Here is an 18,335-nt window from a genome sequence, read left to right as displayed (position 1 = left end):
GTACCCGAGACATCGGTTCGCTTCATTAGTAATGGCGTTAATATGGTGCGACCAAGAGAGGTTGCTACTTGATTGATACTAGGTTGATATTTATACGAGAAAAGTTTACTGACTGGCGACGTCCCTAGGAGGTAACTACGAACCAAGTGTGGCTGAGACCGAGTGAATGTGACATGAGCACATTTGGAGACATTTAATGAGAGAAGCCAGGTCGAGCACCATGCGTTAATTGCGTCTAAGTCTTGCTGTAGGAGGACAGTATCGGCAGAGGAAGAAATGGCGCGATAAATGACAGAGTCATCGGCGAAGAGTCGAACGCATGACGATATATTATTAGGCATATCATTAATAAATATGAGAAAAAGGAGGGGACCTATGACGGACCCTTGGGGTACGCCAGAGGGCACACGTAGAAGAGAAGAGAGAGTTGTTAATTAACGTGGCTTGCGAGCACCCAGTCAGGTAGCTTCTGATCCACGCTGTTGCAGAACTCTCAGAGGGCAGCACAAGAACGGGGTTTTTCTTCTTCTTTTGGGAAAACGTTTTAATGTAAGACACATTGTCATCGTGAATAAAGGTAGGAGGTATGTTGGGAAAAGGAACGTGATATGACGAGGAGGCTTGGGGCTCTGGGAAAGACATCGCTGCGACAAAGCCAGGACATAAAAAATTGGTGCCGAAACCCGGGAACGCTTCACGAACGGAGTCTTTGTCTGTAGTGATCTACTGGTTGTTGGATAAACAGAGCCCTACGATCGACTATGGAACGTCTCAAGGTGAAGAGGACGTCGCGAAGGAGACAAGCTACGAGACTTGTGGGAGAAGCCAAGACTGCACTGAGCAGCACTCCTAATGATCGGAAGACCGTCGAAAGCTTGTTGGAACGTCTACGCGTGAACCTTGAAGAGCTGAAAGAGATCAATTCCGAGTTTGAAGGTCATCTCAAGGACGATGAATTAGAGGTGGAATATGAAATGGCTCTGGAATACGAAGAAAACTCTATAAAGGAAATGTCTAACCTACGTGTCGCCTTGCAAGAGCTCACCTCAGTGTCGACGCCTGCCACTCAGGTGGCCGCTCCAACAAATGTGGCACTACTTGGGACTCAGTCTGCCGCTCACACGCCGTCGCTTCATGGCAATCACGCTGGGACCCGTCTGCCAAAACTTCAACTGATGCATTTCCGAGGTGACCTATCGGAGTGGCTTCCCTTTTGGGAACAATTCAAAGGAACCGTACATAACAACAGTAACCTTTCACAACCAGAGAAGTTCTTCTACTTAAGGTCACTGTTGGATGGAGCAGCTGCAGCCGCCATATCAGGTCTACAAGCTTCGGAGGTGTGCTACAACGATGCCATTGAAATCTTGATGGAAAGATTTGGAGACAAGCGTCGCATTGAAAGGCAGTACCTGACCAAACTGAGGACATTGCCTCCAATGAAAACTCACAAAGATTTTCGGGGGCTTAGGAAGCTATATGATCAAGTTCAAGCAAACGTGCGAGGTCTCAAAGCACTGGGTGTGGAAAGCAGCTCCTTTGCAACAATGCTGACAGATACTATCCTTTCAGCGTTGCCTACTGAAATGGCCATGGAATATTATCGTACTGAGAAGAGAGGCCAGCAGCTTGGCACAGCAAGTTTGGAAGGCAATGGAGACGAGACCAATGCCGGAGTGAGTACCGCTGGAAGAGAGATTGTTGGAACTACGGAGTTAGATCGAATTCTAAAGTTTCTCCTAATTGAAATCGAAAGCTTTGAGCACCTCAAGTTCAATGGATGTGCCTATGTCGACAACGAGATGAGAGGACATCAGAGGCAAGGTGATCGACAGAATTCAAACAATGGTGGATTCAAGACACGACCGGCAGCGTCAGTTCTCCACACCACTGCTCGGGAAATGACCAACGATTGCATATTTTGCAACACCTCGCGACACATAACGGAGCTGTGCGACGCAGACATCCCGCTGGCAGAGAAGAAAACTACTCTTGCAGCTCAAAAGCGATGCTTCCGTTGTACGAAACATGGACATCATGCAAGAATGTGTAGGAAGAAAATAACCTGCTCTGCATGCGGAGGAAGGCACGTAAGGACGATGTGCGATCCTTTGTGGAAACCAAGTGAACAGACAAAAGTGAAAGAAGTCGTCAGTACTAGCATGCACACGAGTGGGACTGGCGAAGATGTGAAGACAGGTACTGTCGTCTTACTTCAAACGTTCAGGGCATTGGGCCGTAGCTGAAGGTCGCAGTCTATATCTCAGGGGAGTCATTGACGGCGGTAGTCAACGAACCTTCGTGCGCCAAGATATTGCCAGAGAACTGAATCTTCCTTCTGCCGGAGAAATAGACGTCACGATAAATACTTTCGGGAACAGGACTTCCAGAAGAGAGAAGCAGCGTCGGCGTTTGGTCAAACTGTGCTTACGCAGTCAATACGGAGGGGAAGTACATGTCTTTGAAGCAATCGAGGTACCATTCATTTGTGAAGATCTTGTGACATGCCCATTGCATAACGAGGACGTGCGTACTTTTCTTCTAAGTGAAGAGAAACTAGCCGATGAGTGTCGCTTCTCAGGGGTACGGACAGAAGATGGAATTGGCGTGCTTTTAGGCTCTGATCAAATGTGGAAGATCATGACGAGGCAGGTGCGGCAAAGCAATGTTGCAAAGCGGCAAGCAATGCGGCAAAGGTATGTTGGGAAAAGGAACGTGATATGACGAGGAGGCTTGGGGCTCTGGGAAAGACATCGCTGCGACAAAGCCAGGACACACGCAAATACATTTGGGACTAAGTTGAGTAAAGTTAGTTTGTAAAGCAACGATGAGTGACTCACAGTATCGAACGCTTTCGAGATATCTAGAAAGATGGCGTCTGTTTCGATGTTGGAATCCACGTTAATCTGTAGGTCATGAAGGAAGGATGATAGCTGCGTGTCACACGAGAAGTTCTTCCGAAACCCGTGTTGGTAGTCGTAGAAGAAGTGATTAGATTCGAGGTGGGAAGACAACGCAGAGAAAATGACGTGTTCAAGTACCTTACAAGGCACACTAGTCAATGAAATAGGACGTTAATTGAGCGGAGATGACCTGTCACCTTTCTTGAAGATGGGAATAATCTTAGCCAGGTGCCAGTCATGAGGTACGATACCTGAATTTAGGGACTGTGTAAATATTTGTGATAGAAAGATGGCTGATGTAAACTTGGTATTTTTAAGGATTTTGAAGTTAATTCCATCTAGTCCACATGATGACGATATCTTCAGTTTGTCGATAATGTTAATAATGCCTTAAACACATATGGTGATGTTGTGCATTGGAACGAGGTCATAGAGGGACAGTCTTGAAGGTTGTACACCAGCATCGTTGACGAAAACATTGACAAAAGCACGATTGAAAAGGTCGCAACTTATGTCATCTGGTAAAGGTGTGCCGTGCTCATCCATCAAAGAAATTGGTTCTGTGCTTTTGGGGTTGATTATCCTCCAGAACTTTCTCGGGTCAGTGGACAACAATCTGGGAAGCTCATCAGAAAAGAAATCATGTTTGGCTGTCCTGAGTTCGGCCTTGTACTCCCTCACGCAGTTATGGTATTTTAGAATGGTGTCGGCGCTTTTGGTCTTTCTAGCCTGGCGAAAAAGGCGCTTTTTTTTTCTAGAGAGTTTCCTGAGTGAGCTGTTGAACCATGAATTATTCTTGGAAGATCGTATGACAATTGATGGTACATGTGAGTTAATAAGCGACATTAGTTTTGCCTTGTATAGCAACCAATTTTCATCGACAGAACGCCCGGAAAACCCCACCATGAAGTCTGTGTAAAAGCTAGCTAGCTCTGTCTTTATAGCCTCAAAGTTAGCTTTATCGTACAGCAGAATCTTTTTTTGAACAGTCTTCCTCTGAGGACAAGAGATGGTCAAGGGGGCAAAAACGACTACATGATCACTAAGAGAAGCAATGCAAGATTCAGATTCAAAAAAAATTTGGATCAGTACAAAATATCAAATCTAAAGTGGCAGCAGTTGTAGCAGTTATACGGGTAGGTTCGGATACCATTTGGCAAAGACCGAACTTTAGACACGTATCAAGGAAATCTTTTTGCTCCGATTGATTAGCATGAGGAACTGACCAGTCTATGGTGGGAAAATTAAAATCACCACAGATAATTATTGGGTTGTTCGAAAATTTGCAGAACATTTCGTGCCATAGGCGCCGACTGCGGGGGGGCGCGGGGGCCCTTGCCCCCCCGGAACATGAACTAGGGGGGGGGGGGCGCCGCCTCCCCCGGGAAGTCCCGCTAAGAGACTGACACCAACCTTTGGGGCTCGGCGCGCCAGGGTCAAAAGAGCGAAGAGGCACCAACCCCAAAAATGCATCTTGCAATTTGTAAAATATGTATTCGCCCACCATACTCATTATCACAGTAGAAGGTGAGGCGAAGAAACACAGAGGATGACACAACACATAGACTGAATTTCGCCCAAAGCAATCAGGTCAATGAAAATAAGCAGTCGAAAAGGTACCAGCAGCTGCGAGGTGTAACGGTAGGATCTTCGGAACGCATATCCGTTGGGAGCGGGTTCAACTCCCGCTGCTCCATTTCGTTGACCATATTCATTATATTGCGCGCATTGCGGGTCAAACACCGAGGATTCAATGCATTTTGTTCCTTTTGCACTCAGTTTTCAAAGGCGTAATGCCTTCAGTTGTGCACATGTTCACTGTTTACGTTCTCTCTGTTTTTCTTTTTGTTTTGTTTTTTCTGTTCTTCCTTCCTCTTATTTCTATACCAGTTCTGCATACATCATAGGATCCCGCCGGAGTGTGTGATTCTTCAACTTTAGTTTTGTGTTCATTTTTCTTTTCCTTTTCCTTTTCCTTTTCTTTCCTTCTTTTTGTTTTCTTTTGCTTTCTTCTTTTCTTTGCCTTTTGCTTCCCCCTTTCACTTTTGTGTTGGAATAACAAGCCGATATCCATCTGGCTTTCTTTTCCTTTCTTTTTTTTTTCTTAATAAACATATCCCCCCCCCCCCGCCCGCCAGAGTACGTACTTCGCGGTGCGCCCTTGCCCCCCCTGGGAAAATGGAAACTCTCCGCCTCTGTTTCGTGCACAGTATCAGAAAATAGAGGAACAAAACCGGAAAAAGCTGGAGGTCGGTAAAACACCCCAAGAATAACGTCAACACCCCTCAGTTTTGCGCAAACCCAGCACATCTCAAGGCCACTACTAGTTAAAAGTATCGGGCGTGAAGGTATCGTTTGTCTGACACCCAGCAAAACGCCGCCGCCACGTTGATAGGAACGGTCGTTACGATAAATGTTATATAAAGGACAAAGAGGGAAAATTTCGTAATTGGCAACGTCAGGTTTTAACCATGTTTCTGTTAAAACAATAATATCACATGAGCAGTCATTCATCACACTACAAAGTTGCTCTCGCTTGGGCATGACACTCCTAATATTAGTAAACAAAATTGATGTATTAACTGGTGCATTACGCCTGCCAAACGGCTGAATACAAGTGGACTGTCATACCGGCAACCCCCTCAAAGTATCACTGCTTACGTCGTATGTGAAACACTTCTTTCCTACAAAGAGCTTGTCAGAACGGAGCTTGAAGGGTGTTCCCAGCGATCGTCCGTAATCTACGAGTTTGCTTCTTGCGTGTCGAGTAGATTGTGAATAATCTTGTGATACCGCGATATTAGTGGCGCGCAGGTTTGAACTCCTGGAAAGTACTGTATCCTTTGTTTTTGTTGACACAAACTTGACGACTATGGGCCGGTTTTTAGTGTTACTGAAACGGCCGATGCGGTGGGCGCGCTCGATGTCGCAAGAAGGAATATCAATTTTTAAATGGGCGGAACATGCCTCAACGACCAGTTTCTCCGAATCGGACCACGACTCTGTTTGTGAATCAAGTAATCCAAAGAAAAGAAGATTATTACGTCTAGAACGATTCTCGAGGTCATCCAGCCTCGACGTTATACTATGTACAGATGTAGTTAACGTGGACACTGAAGTTTTCACGTTGTTAACGTCAGCTGACAAGATGTGTATCGCGGCCATTGGGCTTTCGATATTGTTAACCTTTTCCGTGACCGACTGCACAGCGTTTTCGGTCGCGTTTTGGGATATTTTCAGGGATTTCAACTCGGACAGTAAGTTCTTTTGACGATCCTGAAGTGTTGACAACAATGAGAAGATGTCGTCCGTAGAACGGGTTACAGGGGGTCCGGGGTTTTGTTCAATGTCTCCGGAACACAAGAGTAACAGATTCGTTATTAATCCAATGGCACTGGTGGTATCAGTATAGGATAACACACTTTGTATGTAGGTTGCTAAGAAACAGTGCAAACAGATATAACAGGTGAAACGTTTGCCACGGCCAGGGCACGGCACAGCGATGAGAAATACATCATTAGAACGAAAACAAGCGCCACTAGGGCGACTAACCTGAACAGTAAAGAGCGGTAAGTACATCTTTTCACGACCGATGCCGTGCCCTGACTGAAACATTCCACACCGGTCCTTATGTAGTAGACTGCGGGTGGCTGGGTGCCATTGTTGGTTGACGAAGGAATCAGTAGCTGACGAAAGTCCATCAACGTCGAAGACGGTTCTATGACGATCAAGTGTAGGGAGTACTGCACGTGTTGATGTCTGCTGTGGAAGGTATCCAAACGCAGATAAGGCGCAGGCCACCTGAACAGTAAGGAGCGGTAAGTACATCTTTTCACGACCGATGCCGTGCCCTGACTGAAACATTCCACACCGGTCCTTATGTAGTAGACTGCGGGTGGCTGGGTGCCATTGTTGGTTGACGAAGGAATCAGTAGCTGACGAAAGTCCATCAACGTCGAAGACGGTTCTATGACGATCAAGTGTAGGGAGTACTGCACGTGTTGATGTCTGCTGTGGAAGGTATCCAAACGCAGATAAGGCGCAGGCCACCTGAACAGTAAGGAGCGGTAAGTACATCTTTTCACGACCGATGCCGTGCCCTTTATTGATATTCACATGTCTCTCCTTAGGAGCAAGAGCTCATTGTGCATCCATGTGTGGTGCGTGGCAAGGTGTGCCTCTTCCGTGTCCTGACCTTAAGCAGGGGCGGCAGCCATCATTTCAGCATACTGGCTTTATAACACAGAGTAGGGTCCAAAGCCGTTCAACACACTGTGCACACTGGAAAGACTTTGCCTGAAAGTATGGGAAACCCGTGCAAGAACACCAGTTATCAAGTTCTTCAACTGCTATGGGAAGGAACTTCCCTACAAACAAAGCTGAGTGTGTAGCTGTGGTGTGAACACTTTGTTTTCCATTCATTCAAATTTTACGTGACCGCTTTCGAACAACGTTTTCACGCATGGTTGTTTGGATTTCATGCACATGGATTTTACCCCGTGGATTTTTTGGGACGTTATCCACAGAATTTTATCCGGATTTTTTAGAAATTCTCTACAGATGTGACGTGAAGGACAATTTGAATTCAACGTCACACAGAAAACTCCCGGTTTATTTTCTTATAGTCTTGGCTGTTTGGAAAAGCCCAGGAACGCGCTAAATTAGCTTTTAACTTTTTTTAACTTTGTTACTTTTCACTAAACTTTTTTTAATTTATAACTTTTCAGATTTAGCTCTTTCCCGTTTTCTTCTACTTTCGTCCATTCTGGGAGAGACTTTCTACCGCTTCCTGGAGGCACTGTAACTGAAGTGCGCCGAAACACGACAGCTAATCCAGACGTGTAGGCAGTACCGGTGCTTGGGTTGTGCGGGGGCTGAGACAAAGGCACATCGCGGAGCCTGTTTCACACGATTGAGTGCATACTTGATATTTAAAAAAAAGTAATCCCTGGTTGAGGGCTTCGTGCGCGGGGCCTATGCAAGCGCGGGGCCTAAGGCGGTCGCCTTACTCCCCCCCCCCCCATATCGCCGGCCCTGCGTGTAGGATCCACACTATTCAACCACTATTCGGAAAACAATAGAGATTGATACAATGTTGCTGGGACTGGCAGTTCCGTAAACAGAAACTATGAGAGGTCATCCGAAATCAAGAACAGCAAAGCACTTTTTACTCTGTGTCATATTTCTAGCCTTGTATATATTCTCCAAAAATATCCGGGTTTTATCCAAAAAGGCCCACTGCAGAGGTTCTTTTTAAAAATATCCGGATTTTTTTCAACCCTGTTTTCACGTGAATTTGATTATGTCAGTACGGCTTTAACATTGGAGTGGACGTTACATCATTCATGCTCACTCTTTTAATTATTTTGAGTTGAACACAGGCCAGGCGCCTTGGAGTGTGGAAGTGTTTGAAGTGACATTTCTAATATTGGCTTCCCACATCTGAGGTCAACACGGTTCGCTTTCCATGTGAGTTGGGCGATGGCGTGCTCAGGCCTGAAATCTGTGTACCTCGGTATAATTATGCGAGGTGAACCATATTGCACAGAATTCTGCAGACACATTTCCGGTTGAAGGTTGAAGGTTATTTTTACACTTGCAGTGAAAGCACTACAGTTCACACATTTAACACACGATTCCATCCACTCACGACTGGGCTAAATTAATGTTGAGGGAACTGTATTATTGTGTTGGGCTGTTGCTTGTGCCAGGACCCTTATACCTCACCGATAACAAGAGAAGGAAACGTGTCGTGATAGAGGAAGGCACGCGAATGCACACAAAGAGGCCACAGGCGTCCTGCAAAGCACGTCCTTGAAGAGATGTCGTTGTTGACTAATCCATGGAATTCCGCGCCATTTGCTAATCACAGATTACAAGACACCTTGCATGATTTTGCGCAGGTATGGCATTTCAATGTGGAACTTAATATGTGTGACTCAGAGGTTTTAGAAGCTACAACCTTGTGCTTTTGTAGCAGTATTACTATGTTCTACTGTTTATGTCAAACTTCAAATAATGCCATCAGGATTTGATGTGCATTTCATCTAGTCCTCTGATGTCGCAATACTATTGATGTCACAATACTAATGAATCCCATATCTACTGGAATTAGGGCTTTTTAGCTTTTCTGGCATGGATATGCTGGTGGTGTTGCAGTATTGTTTTTTTTGGGGGGGTTGCGGTGGTAAAATCCCTGGTGCAACGCTTTGAGCAGCATGCTTGTGCTGAAGTAACTTGAAACTTAACACCAAAGCGATAGTGTATAATGTAGAAATAAGTGTTGTTCAAGATGTCTGTGCTCGTCAACATAAATTAGAGACTAGATCACGACTCTCTTTTGCAGTTCCCAAAACCGAGCGATTGGCATGCATGACAAGAAATAAGAAACTAAGTGCCAGAACCTTCGGAACACCACCGTGTCTCATCATCAGAGCGTCCCGCCCCTCCTTGCACTCTCACACACAAAGGTTTCTTAACTGCTTGACACGTACGGAGATAAAACTTTCTCAGTCCCAGCTTATGCGACGACCCACATAACGCGCGATTCCGGAAAGATCGCACCCAGCGACTTTCGATTAGAGAGCTCCTAACATACTTTTTCCTCCATACCATTCAAATGTGGCTTTTCAGAACAACGTTTGCGGTCAAAGTACGCGCGCACCAGAGAGAGAAGGGCACGATACCCGAGGCGGGCGAGACGGCCGGGGAGAAACGACAGAGGATTCCGTCGGAGGCATTCGACACTACACCTTTGGCAATGTCAGACGTTTGTGTCACGTATTAAAGTTGCGTTTTTTTTTCTTCCTATTTCCGATTCCACTTTTATCCGACAGGTAGCTTCCATCTATGAGACAAAAACGAGACAGCAGAAACTGAAAAAAAAAAAATAATTGTAGCTGATCAGAAAATATTAACTCGTTACTGGAGACACCGTTGTTTATACTTATCAAACATTCGTTTTGAACGCTTTTTAGTAGAGTATTCGAGCACGAATGGCGTATTGCCGTGCAAGCGATTTCGGGGACCTAGTACCGGAGGGACCGCGAGCGCCGCGCCGCAGCCAACAATTGCCATGGACATGTAGAGGACGATACTCTTCCTCTACATGAGCCCCGACCGGCGGTGATGGTATGCCACGGAGAGGCGATGACGGTGGCCTATCTCCATGGCCGCGCCGGTGGAACAGAGGCAGGTGCTCCAGGCGCGTGGCATTCTTCGTCGTTGTCCACCGGCCGCTACATCACTCCCACACTCAGACGCGGAGCGGCGATAAAGCAGATGATGTCCGCGACTTCACTGGAGGAGGGCAGCGAGGGCGACCGTGGTTAGCATGTACGGTTGAACAGGATGACGGCACGGCAGACGGTGGCGAAGCATCAGAGCTGATGAGTAATCAGATCCGGTAGCCCGAGAACAGCGAGGAAAAGAGTGAGGCGCTGGGGAAGGGGAGGTTCTGGGGCACCGCTACCGGCACGGGAGCCGAAGCTCTGAGAGTCCCAGAGGAGGAGAGGGTGAGGCTGTGGGAGCCGTTGGGAGACGCCGAGACTCCGGCTGAAGCGTGCCGTGGCGTCGGCTGCCGCGACCGGCAGGTGAGCGCGAAGCTTGGGTGTCGCGGCCGGCGGTGAAAGAGCGCCGGGGTGCGGTGAATATCGGGCTGAAGCAAAGGGTAATGAAGCTGTGATGCGCGTGTGTACCGGTTGGTAGTGCTTTGTAGGAGAGAGGAGCCTCGTATCGTGGGTGAACGAGGAGCGTGGCATTGGCAGTGGCGTGCTTGATGGCCAGGAAAGCCGCTTGGTGACTGTCGTTCCAGTGAATTCGTTGGGATGGAGAGCGTGGCAGTGGGGCTGGACAGGTGAGGTTGAGGTGAGGATACGTGGAGAGCATCGAGCTCGATCGGTTGCCGTATCACAGAGCTACCATAGCGGTCCATTGTTGCGTCGGACAGGAAATGGAAGAGGGCTTCCAGGCTGCGCGGCAGCGTACCGTCGGTGCTGAACTTCCAGGAAGGTTGCCAAATTTGGATGGTAAAAGGGCCGAATTACATTGAACTTGATGTTCATAGTTCGGGTCACCAAATGTAGAGGACGATACTCTTACTCTACATCAGCCCCGACCGGCGATGATGGTATGCCACGGAGAGGCGATGACGGTGTCCTATCTCCATGGCCGCGCCGGTGGAACTGAGGCAGGTGCTCCAGGCGTGTGGCATTCTTCGTCGTTGTCCACCGGCCGCTACAGACATAGGCACACTGACCCCAGGGACGCACGCAGCTTTGTGCTCGCTTCGTCCAGTCTCTCTGAGTTTCGTGGGTACTACTTGGAGGAACAGCATCCTCGGTATTAGGGTTGTGACTCGGGATATCAAATCCCGGGATCCCGGCCAATTTTGGACGACCCGAAGTTCAGGGATTTCTTCCGGAACATCTCGGAATTTCGTGAGAGCAAACACCTGTAAATGATCAGGAACAGACCCACTTCTTCATAACGACAGAGCCGTAGCGAAACAAGTTTGTGCCCAGGGCAGGGTAAATCTGAAGCGCTCCCCCCCCCCTAGTAATACAGCCAGAAGTACAAAGTACAGAAGTACCCGTAAACAAAGAAATGCATACTCTTATTTGCACTGCCCAGATCGTAAATTCAAGCTTTATTCGTTACCGCTTTATCTTATCCAACTGACCTGCCAGGGCCTGCCGTTCTGCGCCCTCTCTGGCGAGTGCACCTTGGGTGGCTGCCCCCCCCCCCCCACCACCACCACGTCGCTACGTCTCTGCGAAAGGAAATTTTATGACCAGAGTGGCAAAAGACCGCTGCCTGCGCGTGCGTACAGATATTTGCTGACTGTCGTTTCTTCTAGTGCAGAACCTGAACTTGCAGAACCTGCAGAACCTGAAGTTCAGTTCGGCAGCCAGTATTTGCACAAAAATTCCCCCCGACCTTGGGGACACCTCGGGGCTCTGTGCTTTTTTTGTTGTTGTTGTTGCTGCTGTCCTCAGTGCTACTCACCGCCGTTATCTGGAACAAGCCTAGACTCGACGCTCCGCCTGGACTCCAACGAGTGGAGGAAAGTTCCGCTCCCCCACTCGAAGATCCCATGCGTTTCATGAACCCGCTTCGGGGATTCCTCCGCCACGGCGGTCCTCGAGAAACCATCCTCGAATAAAGCTGTAGTCTCGTCCCCAGCCGTGTTTTGGGACCCATCGGAAATGTTGTTTCCGTGCTTAAAATACGCTTATGGCATGAAAAATAAATATATTTATTTACTTTATTATTCATAACAAATTTCATTGTTCATTACATTACATTTATTGTTCATTACAAATACAGACACAAAAGACTGCAAGTGGGATGCAGGTGTTTCGAACAGGGAAACAGACAAAAATGTTCTCTAGTTTAGTGGTTTGGCAACTACAACCACAACGGCAGCCGCTAGCTTAATGGCAAGGTCACCTAGTATCAAACAGTATGAAAGATGGTGTCACTCCTTGTCATTATTATATGTTAGTCCAACATGTAGCGTGAACGCTAGCTCTTTGTTAGCGGATTGCTACGTTTACCCAACGCTTAGAGGGCAGCTATCAACAACCAAACAAACAAAAAATATTTTTCAACAACGTCCCGAGAGTTCCAGACTACTCGAAAGAATCGGGGAGACCATTCTTCGGGAGGCACCGCGAGCATGTCGTACGAACTTTTATGGCCCCATTCGCATTCTGCCTAAACGGTTGAGCCTGTTACCCCACACGACAAAAGGAATTCGCGCCTATTGGGACATCTCCCAATTACCCTAAAAAAGGGGGAGTTGCAACATAACTCTCGCGGCCTTTTGTGCCCGCTTTTTCTTCGACTCCAAAAAGGAAAAAAAGGAAGAGAAAGAAGCATGAATGAAATATTTGTTGAACCATTTTGGTCACAGCTGGAGCAGGGGTTGGTACAGCTTGATAGAGTGTAAAGATTACGGAGAAAGAGAAGCATTGGGCGGACAGATCAGATATTTCATTTTTCGATGTCCAATAAATGCAAGGTTTCTTTCTTTGCACCACTTTTTTCGTGACATCCTTCAAACATCCCTTCTTTGTGCTGAGTAGCACGACAGAAGGAAAATTTACTACACCTCGTCTTGAAAAGTGTGCTTGCGAGAAGGTGTGGGAGTTTTTCCACAATGCGGCACACCGGCAGCTCTGACACGTGCACAGGGCCTCCCGCGACAGTCCAGAAATCCTAATGCCATAAAATCACATGTCGACCGGTACCTGTAGCACAGGAGGTAGCGGCAGCCCACGATTGCACACACTTTCCTCCAGCGGCAACGTATCCAAAGGCTTCGTACAGTTGTCTTCATGAAGCCGTACCGTCTACCATATCAGGAACTCGTGATCATCAAAATGTTCAAAGGGAGTTTGATGGCCCCTTATTAAAAGTCGACGCACAGTGGTAGTGTCGTCAGCACCCAGTTAAAGGCCACCGTGGCACAAAACGCTCGATGAACTCAGCGAAGAACCTATCTTCCTCCATGACACCAGCCAAACTCGAGTTGAGGAGCGTTCTCTAGGTAGGGCCGATGCTACATCGAGATTTTCGAGGGATGCTCGGGGGAATTCCTCCACTTGAGGAGCATTTGGAGACAAGGTCGACTTATGAAGCGCAAAGCCGCCCTCGAGGAGCAGCTCGAGTCGAGTTTCGAGTCGAGGCTCGCTCATGAATTCGGCTGTCAGTGTCCTCAGTGCATTTAAGTGCAATGTTACACCGTTTGAGGAAATTACTTAAAGTGTAGCGGGATTCGCCTTCTTTTCACCTGCAACAGTGAGTGCCATGAAACAACGCTATCCAATCATAAAACTGCTTGTTGAGGCCGACAGGTTAAGAAATGCCAAAAACTCATACTAAAAAGGGAACAGTGGTGGGGAGTAGTAAGAAGGCTGGTCCCAGCAAAAGCGGACCCACTGGTAAGCCCGTCTGGGCTGACTTCACTCGCGTATTTTTTCCAGCGCGCGGCGGGTGGCGCGTGTGCGGAGGGTTGTCCGCGCGCTTATGACATGCATAGACATGCAAAGAGGAGTCATACACAAAAAGTACAAGTTGAAATATATTTATTAAGACCAATTATATTGCCAATCGTAAAGCCAATAGTGGTGCCAATTGTGATACTAATCAGGTGAAGGAGAAAAACCCAGCCTAAAAACCTTCACAACCTGAAACACAAGAAACACAATACACATAATAAAGAATATACTTATTCATTACCAATTTCACAGCTTCCATATGGGTATAACTTAATGGCATTAAAGAGGTATCTCTTATCATCATAGGGCATGAGTGCAAGCTTAGTTGTTTTCAGTGTATACATGCATTGGCGCTTACTACATGTGGTCCTTTGCGGATGACTTACCTTCACACTATTAAACAAAACATATTTATATACCAACAGAAAGAGTAGGGCCGGTTGGTACAACCCCATTTTTTAGCGACGAGAAACAGGGACACTCGGTTAGACACAGAAAACGAAAGACGGGTCGCAACTTTCAACCACTTTTACTAGAATGAGACCAAAATACATCCATACCCTCCCCCTCTTCTTCCAAACCTGAGCGCCGCATACTGCTTCAACCGCCAAACAAAGACGATACCGCCAATCATGAAAGATAACGCCCTTCAGAACACCCGTCCGGAGTTGATAAGATGTTGTTGTTTCTCTGTCATGGTCGCCGTCGCAGCACTGGCGCAGCACTGACAGCCAGACAAAGGTCTTATACAGATCTAAAGACGTTCACGTGCGGCATGTGTTAGAGACAAAAACGATAATGCAACTTAAAGATAAGTGCGTCAGTGCTGCAATGGCGACCCTGACAGAGAAACAACATCTTATCAACTCCGGACGGGTGTTCTGAAGGGCGTTATCTTTCATGATTGGCGGTATCGTCTTTGTTTGGCGGTTGAAGCAGTATGCGGCGCTCAGGTTTGGAAGAAGAGGGGGAGGGTATGGATGAGAGGCTTGTATTTTGGTCTCGTTCTAGTAAAAGTGGTTGAAAGTTGCGACCCGTCTTTCCTTTTCTGTGTCTAACCGAGTGTCCCTATTTCTCGTCGCTAAAAATTGATCTTTATATACATCATGATGCAGTTTCTATACTTTTCTTAACACCTATTTCTCTAGCAATTTGACTATCATCACTCAATCGGATGGAATACATTTTTTTGCTTTCAGAGCAACCACCCCTTCAATTATCCTACCCCCGTCTCATCTTTTTGCGGAACAATGCCCCTTTATTTTTATTGCTATAGAGTGGAGGATCAGTGTGATAGGATGAAAGATCGAGGTGATCATCTGCAATCTTTTTGATTTCCTCTTCATACCCTGACGTATGAAACACCCCAATGGCAATAGACAAATTCATACATTATCAACTTGCTATTATCTACAATACAAAATCCAATCTGCAATGGAAAGCTACATTTTACCTTCGTGTATCACACACACTATTTTCTGACAAAATTTCAACACTATGAATTTTGCTTACTCGCATACCTAACCTGCAATATAGACTCATCAAATGATAATGTACAACATACTCTGTTTTATCATTACAAGTGAGAAGTGACTTTTCATATGCTGCAGGTTTGTAATTCAGTTGGTCGTTTAGAGCCAACTGATACTCTGACAACCACCTCTCGTCAACCTTCTGCTTCACAGGAGCGAGTGGGAAATACCTGGTCTTCTGGTGTAGCTCCGATGGGTAGATGAGGTCGCAGACGTAAATGTAGCCATACTCTGCATCCTGAGGACGGTTAATGATGTCAAAACTCGAAAATTCGGATTCGGGAACCCACTCGAATTTTCCAATAGGTAATGGAAAAGTTTGGCAACTGGCATAAACACTGTTTGCATCCCAATAGGACATGTAACTCTGTGGCTTCTCTGGATCAAAGTTTGCACAATATTTGTTATTGGTAGCAGCATACCTCAATCCTTGCTGGCAAGTACCACCTCTAATAGAAGACACGATGGTTCGATACATATCTTCATCTGTAAGTAGCTCGATCTCAGCCTTTGTGTACTTGAGTGCAGCCTGCCAACTGAATCCAGGTAGAGTGACAAAGGGCAGCACTTCTAAGCCATATGTCTCCATAGAAAGCTGTCTAAGATGCTGCATAACATCTAACAGGAGCAGGACATCACATTCCAAATAGATCAAAGTATAATCTTTCAGCGACTTGCAATCAAAATGATCACATGTTTCCAGTGCGAAAGCATAGTCGTCATCGCGGATGTGTGTACCATTCAAATCATCATAAAAACCCTCCTTGGCCGGCAGGCATTCTTCATTGTAGACTTGAAAGCTTTTGATCCAGGAATAAGGGTACACACCTTTCCTGGTTAATCGTGCAAAGTCATTACCATACACTTGCTGTAGGCACTTAAATGCTTCAATTCCTTCCGACACTTTCAAGCTATCCACCAAGCAAGAAAGGGAACTATTTAAGAATTGAGTGGCGTCTCTGAACATGAGATTGCCATATTCAAAATTCCGAATCTTCTCTGAACTCGTTGCAATGAGCTTGGGTGGGCATTTCCAATTCAAAGCATGGAAGCAATGCAATACAGATATGTCATACAGAAGGGAATGGATGAGCACTGGAATTTTGCCGTGATTGCTGCAACTGATGTTACATTGGTTACAAATGGTAGCCAAAAAGTTGCTCACACCGCTTTCACGACTGTGATCGTGATGACGCACCCCTTCCTATCAACACTAAATAATACACCACAATACTCACAGTGCGTTGCAGCGACATCTTTACGAGTTTCTTCGTCTGTGAGCTTAATGGGAGCAGGGCAACCACTGATATGGATCACCTTGTTATGCAAACGTAACAGGCAGTCGACACACCTGGAAGCGGCATCGGGACCTAAATATTTTTCATTTACAAGTATTTTCGAATCGTATGCTCTGATTAGAATGCAGCAGAAGGAACTCATATCATGCTTCTGCACGGCACTTTTCACGTTTGTGTCAGGATCGAGGACAGACTCTGTATCGAGTCCGATAATGTGTGGAAATGCAAACATGTGACCAAACTTGTCAAATTTTAGAACATTCTTACCTGGCTCTGGGAACTCTAACAAAAGCTCCTCATAATTCCTGCACACTCTCCTATGTGACACTAGGTTTTCTTGTGTTCTAAAACCCCTCGTACACTTTTCACAAAAAATATACTTTTCTCACCATTCAATATACTAAAATTCTTTATCCCAAAAAAGTGATTATCAAATTTCAATAACTGAACTTTACCGTCATATGCGAGACGCGGAACACGAGAAATGTGGATACTTCCATCCTGATATGAGTATACATACACTTCAATTTGTTTCCGTTCTCCAAATTCTGCAACCTCCGAATACGATACTGGACCGTCGGGCCACAATCTGACTCTAGCCATGGCATTCGACTCGAGATCAACGAGATACTTGATCAGATACTTGATCTCTTTTCCAGTCATTTCCGTGTGTTTTTTGAGGGTGCAGCAGTGCTAAAGTATTGTATTTGAAACACTCATTGTCGGGGCATTTTACGTCTGTGAATGTGTTGCTTCTTTTTTTCAATTCAGCAGGAATTACAGTGCCACAGCCAATCTTCTTTTTTTTCAATCCTGCTTACGTTCAATTCAATTTCGGACACGTTCCGGGAGACCTAACCGCTACCTTCACCCTGATAATTTTCCAGGTTGCGCGCTAACTCGCTAATCATTTCATTTAGCACTTTCTTTTCTTTAGCATTCATTTCACTAGCAACATTTCCCAAAGCATTTGCGCAGTTCCCCCGCCAGGAGGATGAGGAGTAGCGCCCGCGGTGCACACTTGCTGAACTTTGTGTGTCAATAAAAAAGTAACGAATTTGTGCTGCACATCAACAACAGCCCAACCACAAAACACGCTGCCGATTACAATCACTATTAATTGACTAATTAACTAACACTAATTAACTGCAGCGATCAAACAATTTCTTCGGATGCGCGGAAACTGATGAAAAGTGACTTCGCCACGTTTCCCCATCGAGTGGTGTACCCAAAGGATGCACGGATCTGCGGCATGCCCCCTTTGCATGAAAACACACCACTTATTCCAATGGAATGCTGTTTTGCCCGTAAGCAGACGATCGGCTGACTGCTGCGCCACCACTTGATTGCGACGTCAGGGCGCAAATTTGTCTGTAGGAACCGACGCGACATGGATGAACAGGAAACACGAGCGCACGGCTCCCATTCTTGCTGACTGTAACTGAAAGATTCGGGAAGGATCAACGTCACATAAGCTAGCTCGCTTTATTCCATTTTCAACGCTCGGAATGATAAATGTTCCGTAACACCCGTAAGTAGTATACATATAGTTTTCTACAGTAGCATCAGAGCGTTGATGCTTCGCATTATATGAATTAT

General features: G+C 46.3%; 1 protein-coding gene across 1 annotated transcript; it reads left to right on the top strand.

Moving 5' to 3' along the window:
- The first annotated feature begins 761 nt into the window (after window positions 1-761).
- Window positions 762-2,246, top strand: LOC135371439 (uncharacterized). The gene has a single exon (XM_064605493.1). The coding sequence runs from the start codon at window positions 762-764 to the stop codon at window positions 2,244-2,246; it is 1,485 nt and encodes a 494-aa protein (XP_064461563.1).
- The last annotated feature ends 16,089 nt before the right edge of the window (window positions 2,247-18,335 follow it).

Source organism: Ornithodoros turicata, unplaced genomic scaffold, assembly GCF_037126465.1.
Source record: "Ornithodoros turicata isolate Travis unplaced genomic scaffold, ASM3712646v1 Chromosome11, whole genome shotgun sequence".
Lineage (NCBI taxonomy): Eukaryota > Metazoa > Arthropoda > Arachnida > Ixodida > Argasidae > Ornithodoros > Ornithodoros turicata.
Note: the sequence above shows the minus strand (reverse complement) of the source record. Positions and strands in the feature narration are given on the sequence as shown.

Coding starts and splice junctions, on each gene's coding strand:
- LOC135371439 (XM_064605493.1), top strand. CDS start 762: ATGGAACGTCTCAAGGTGAAGAGGACGTCGCGAAGGAGACAAGCTACG.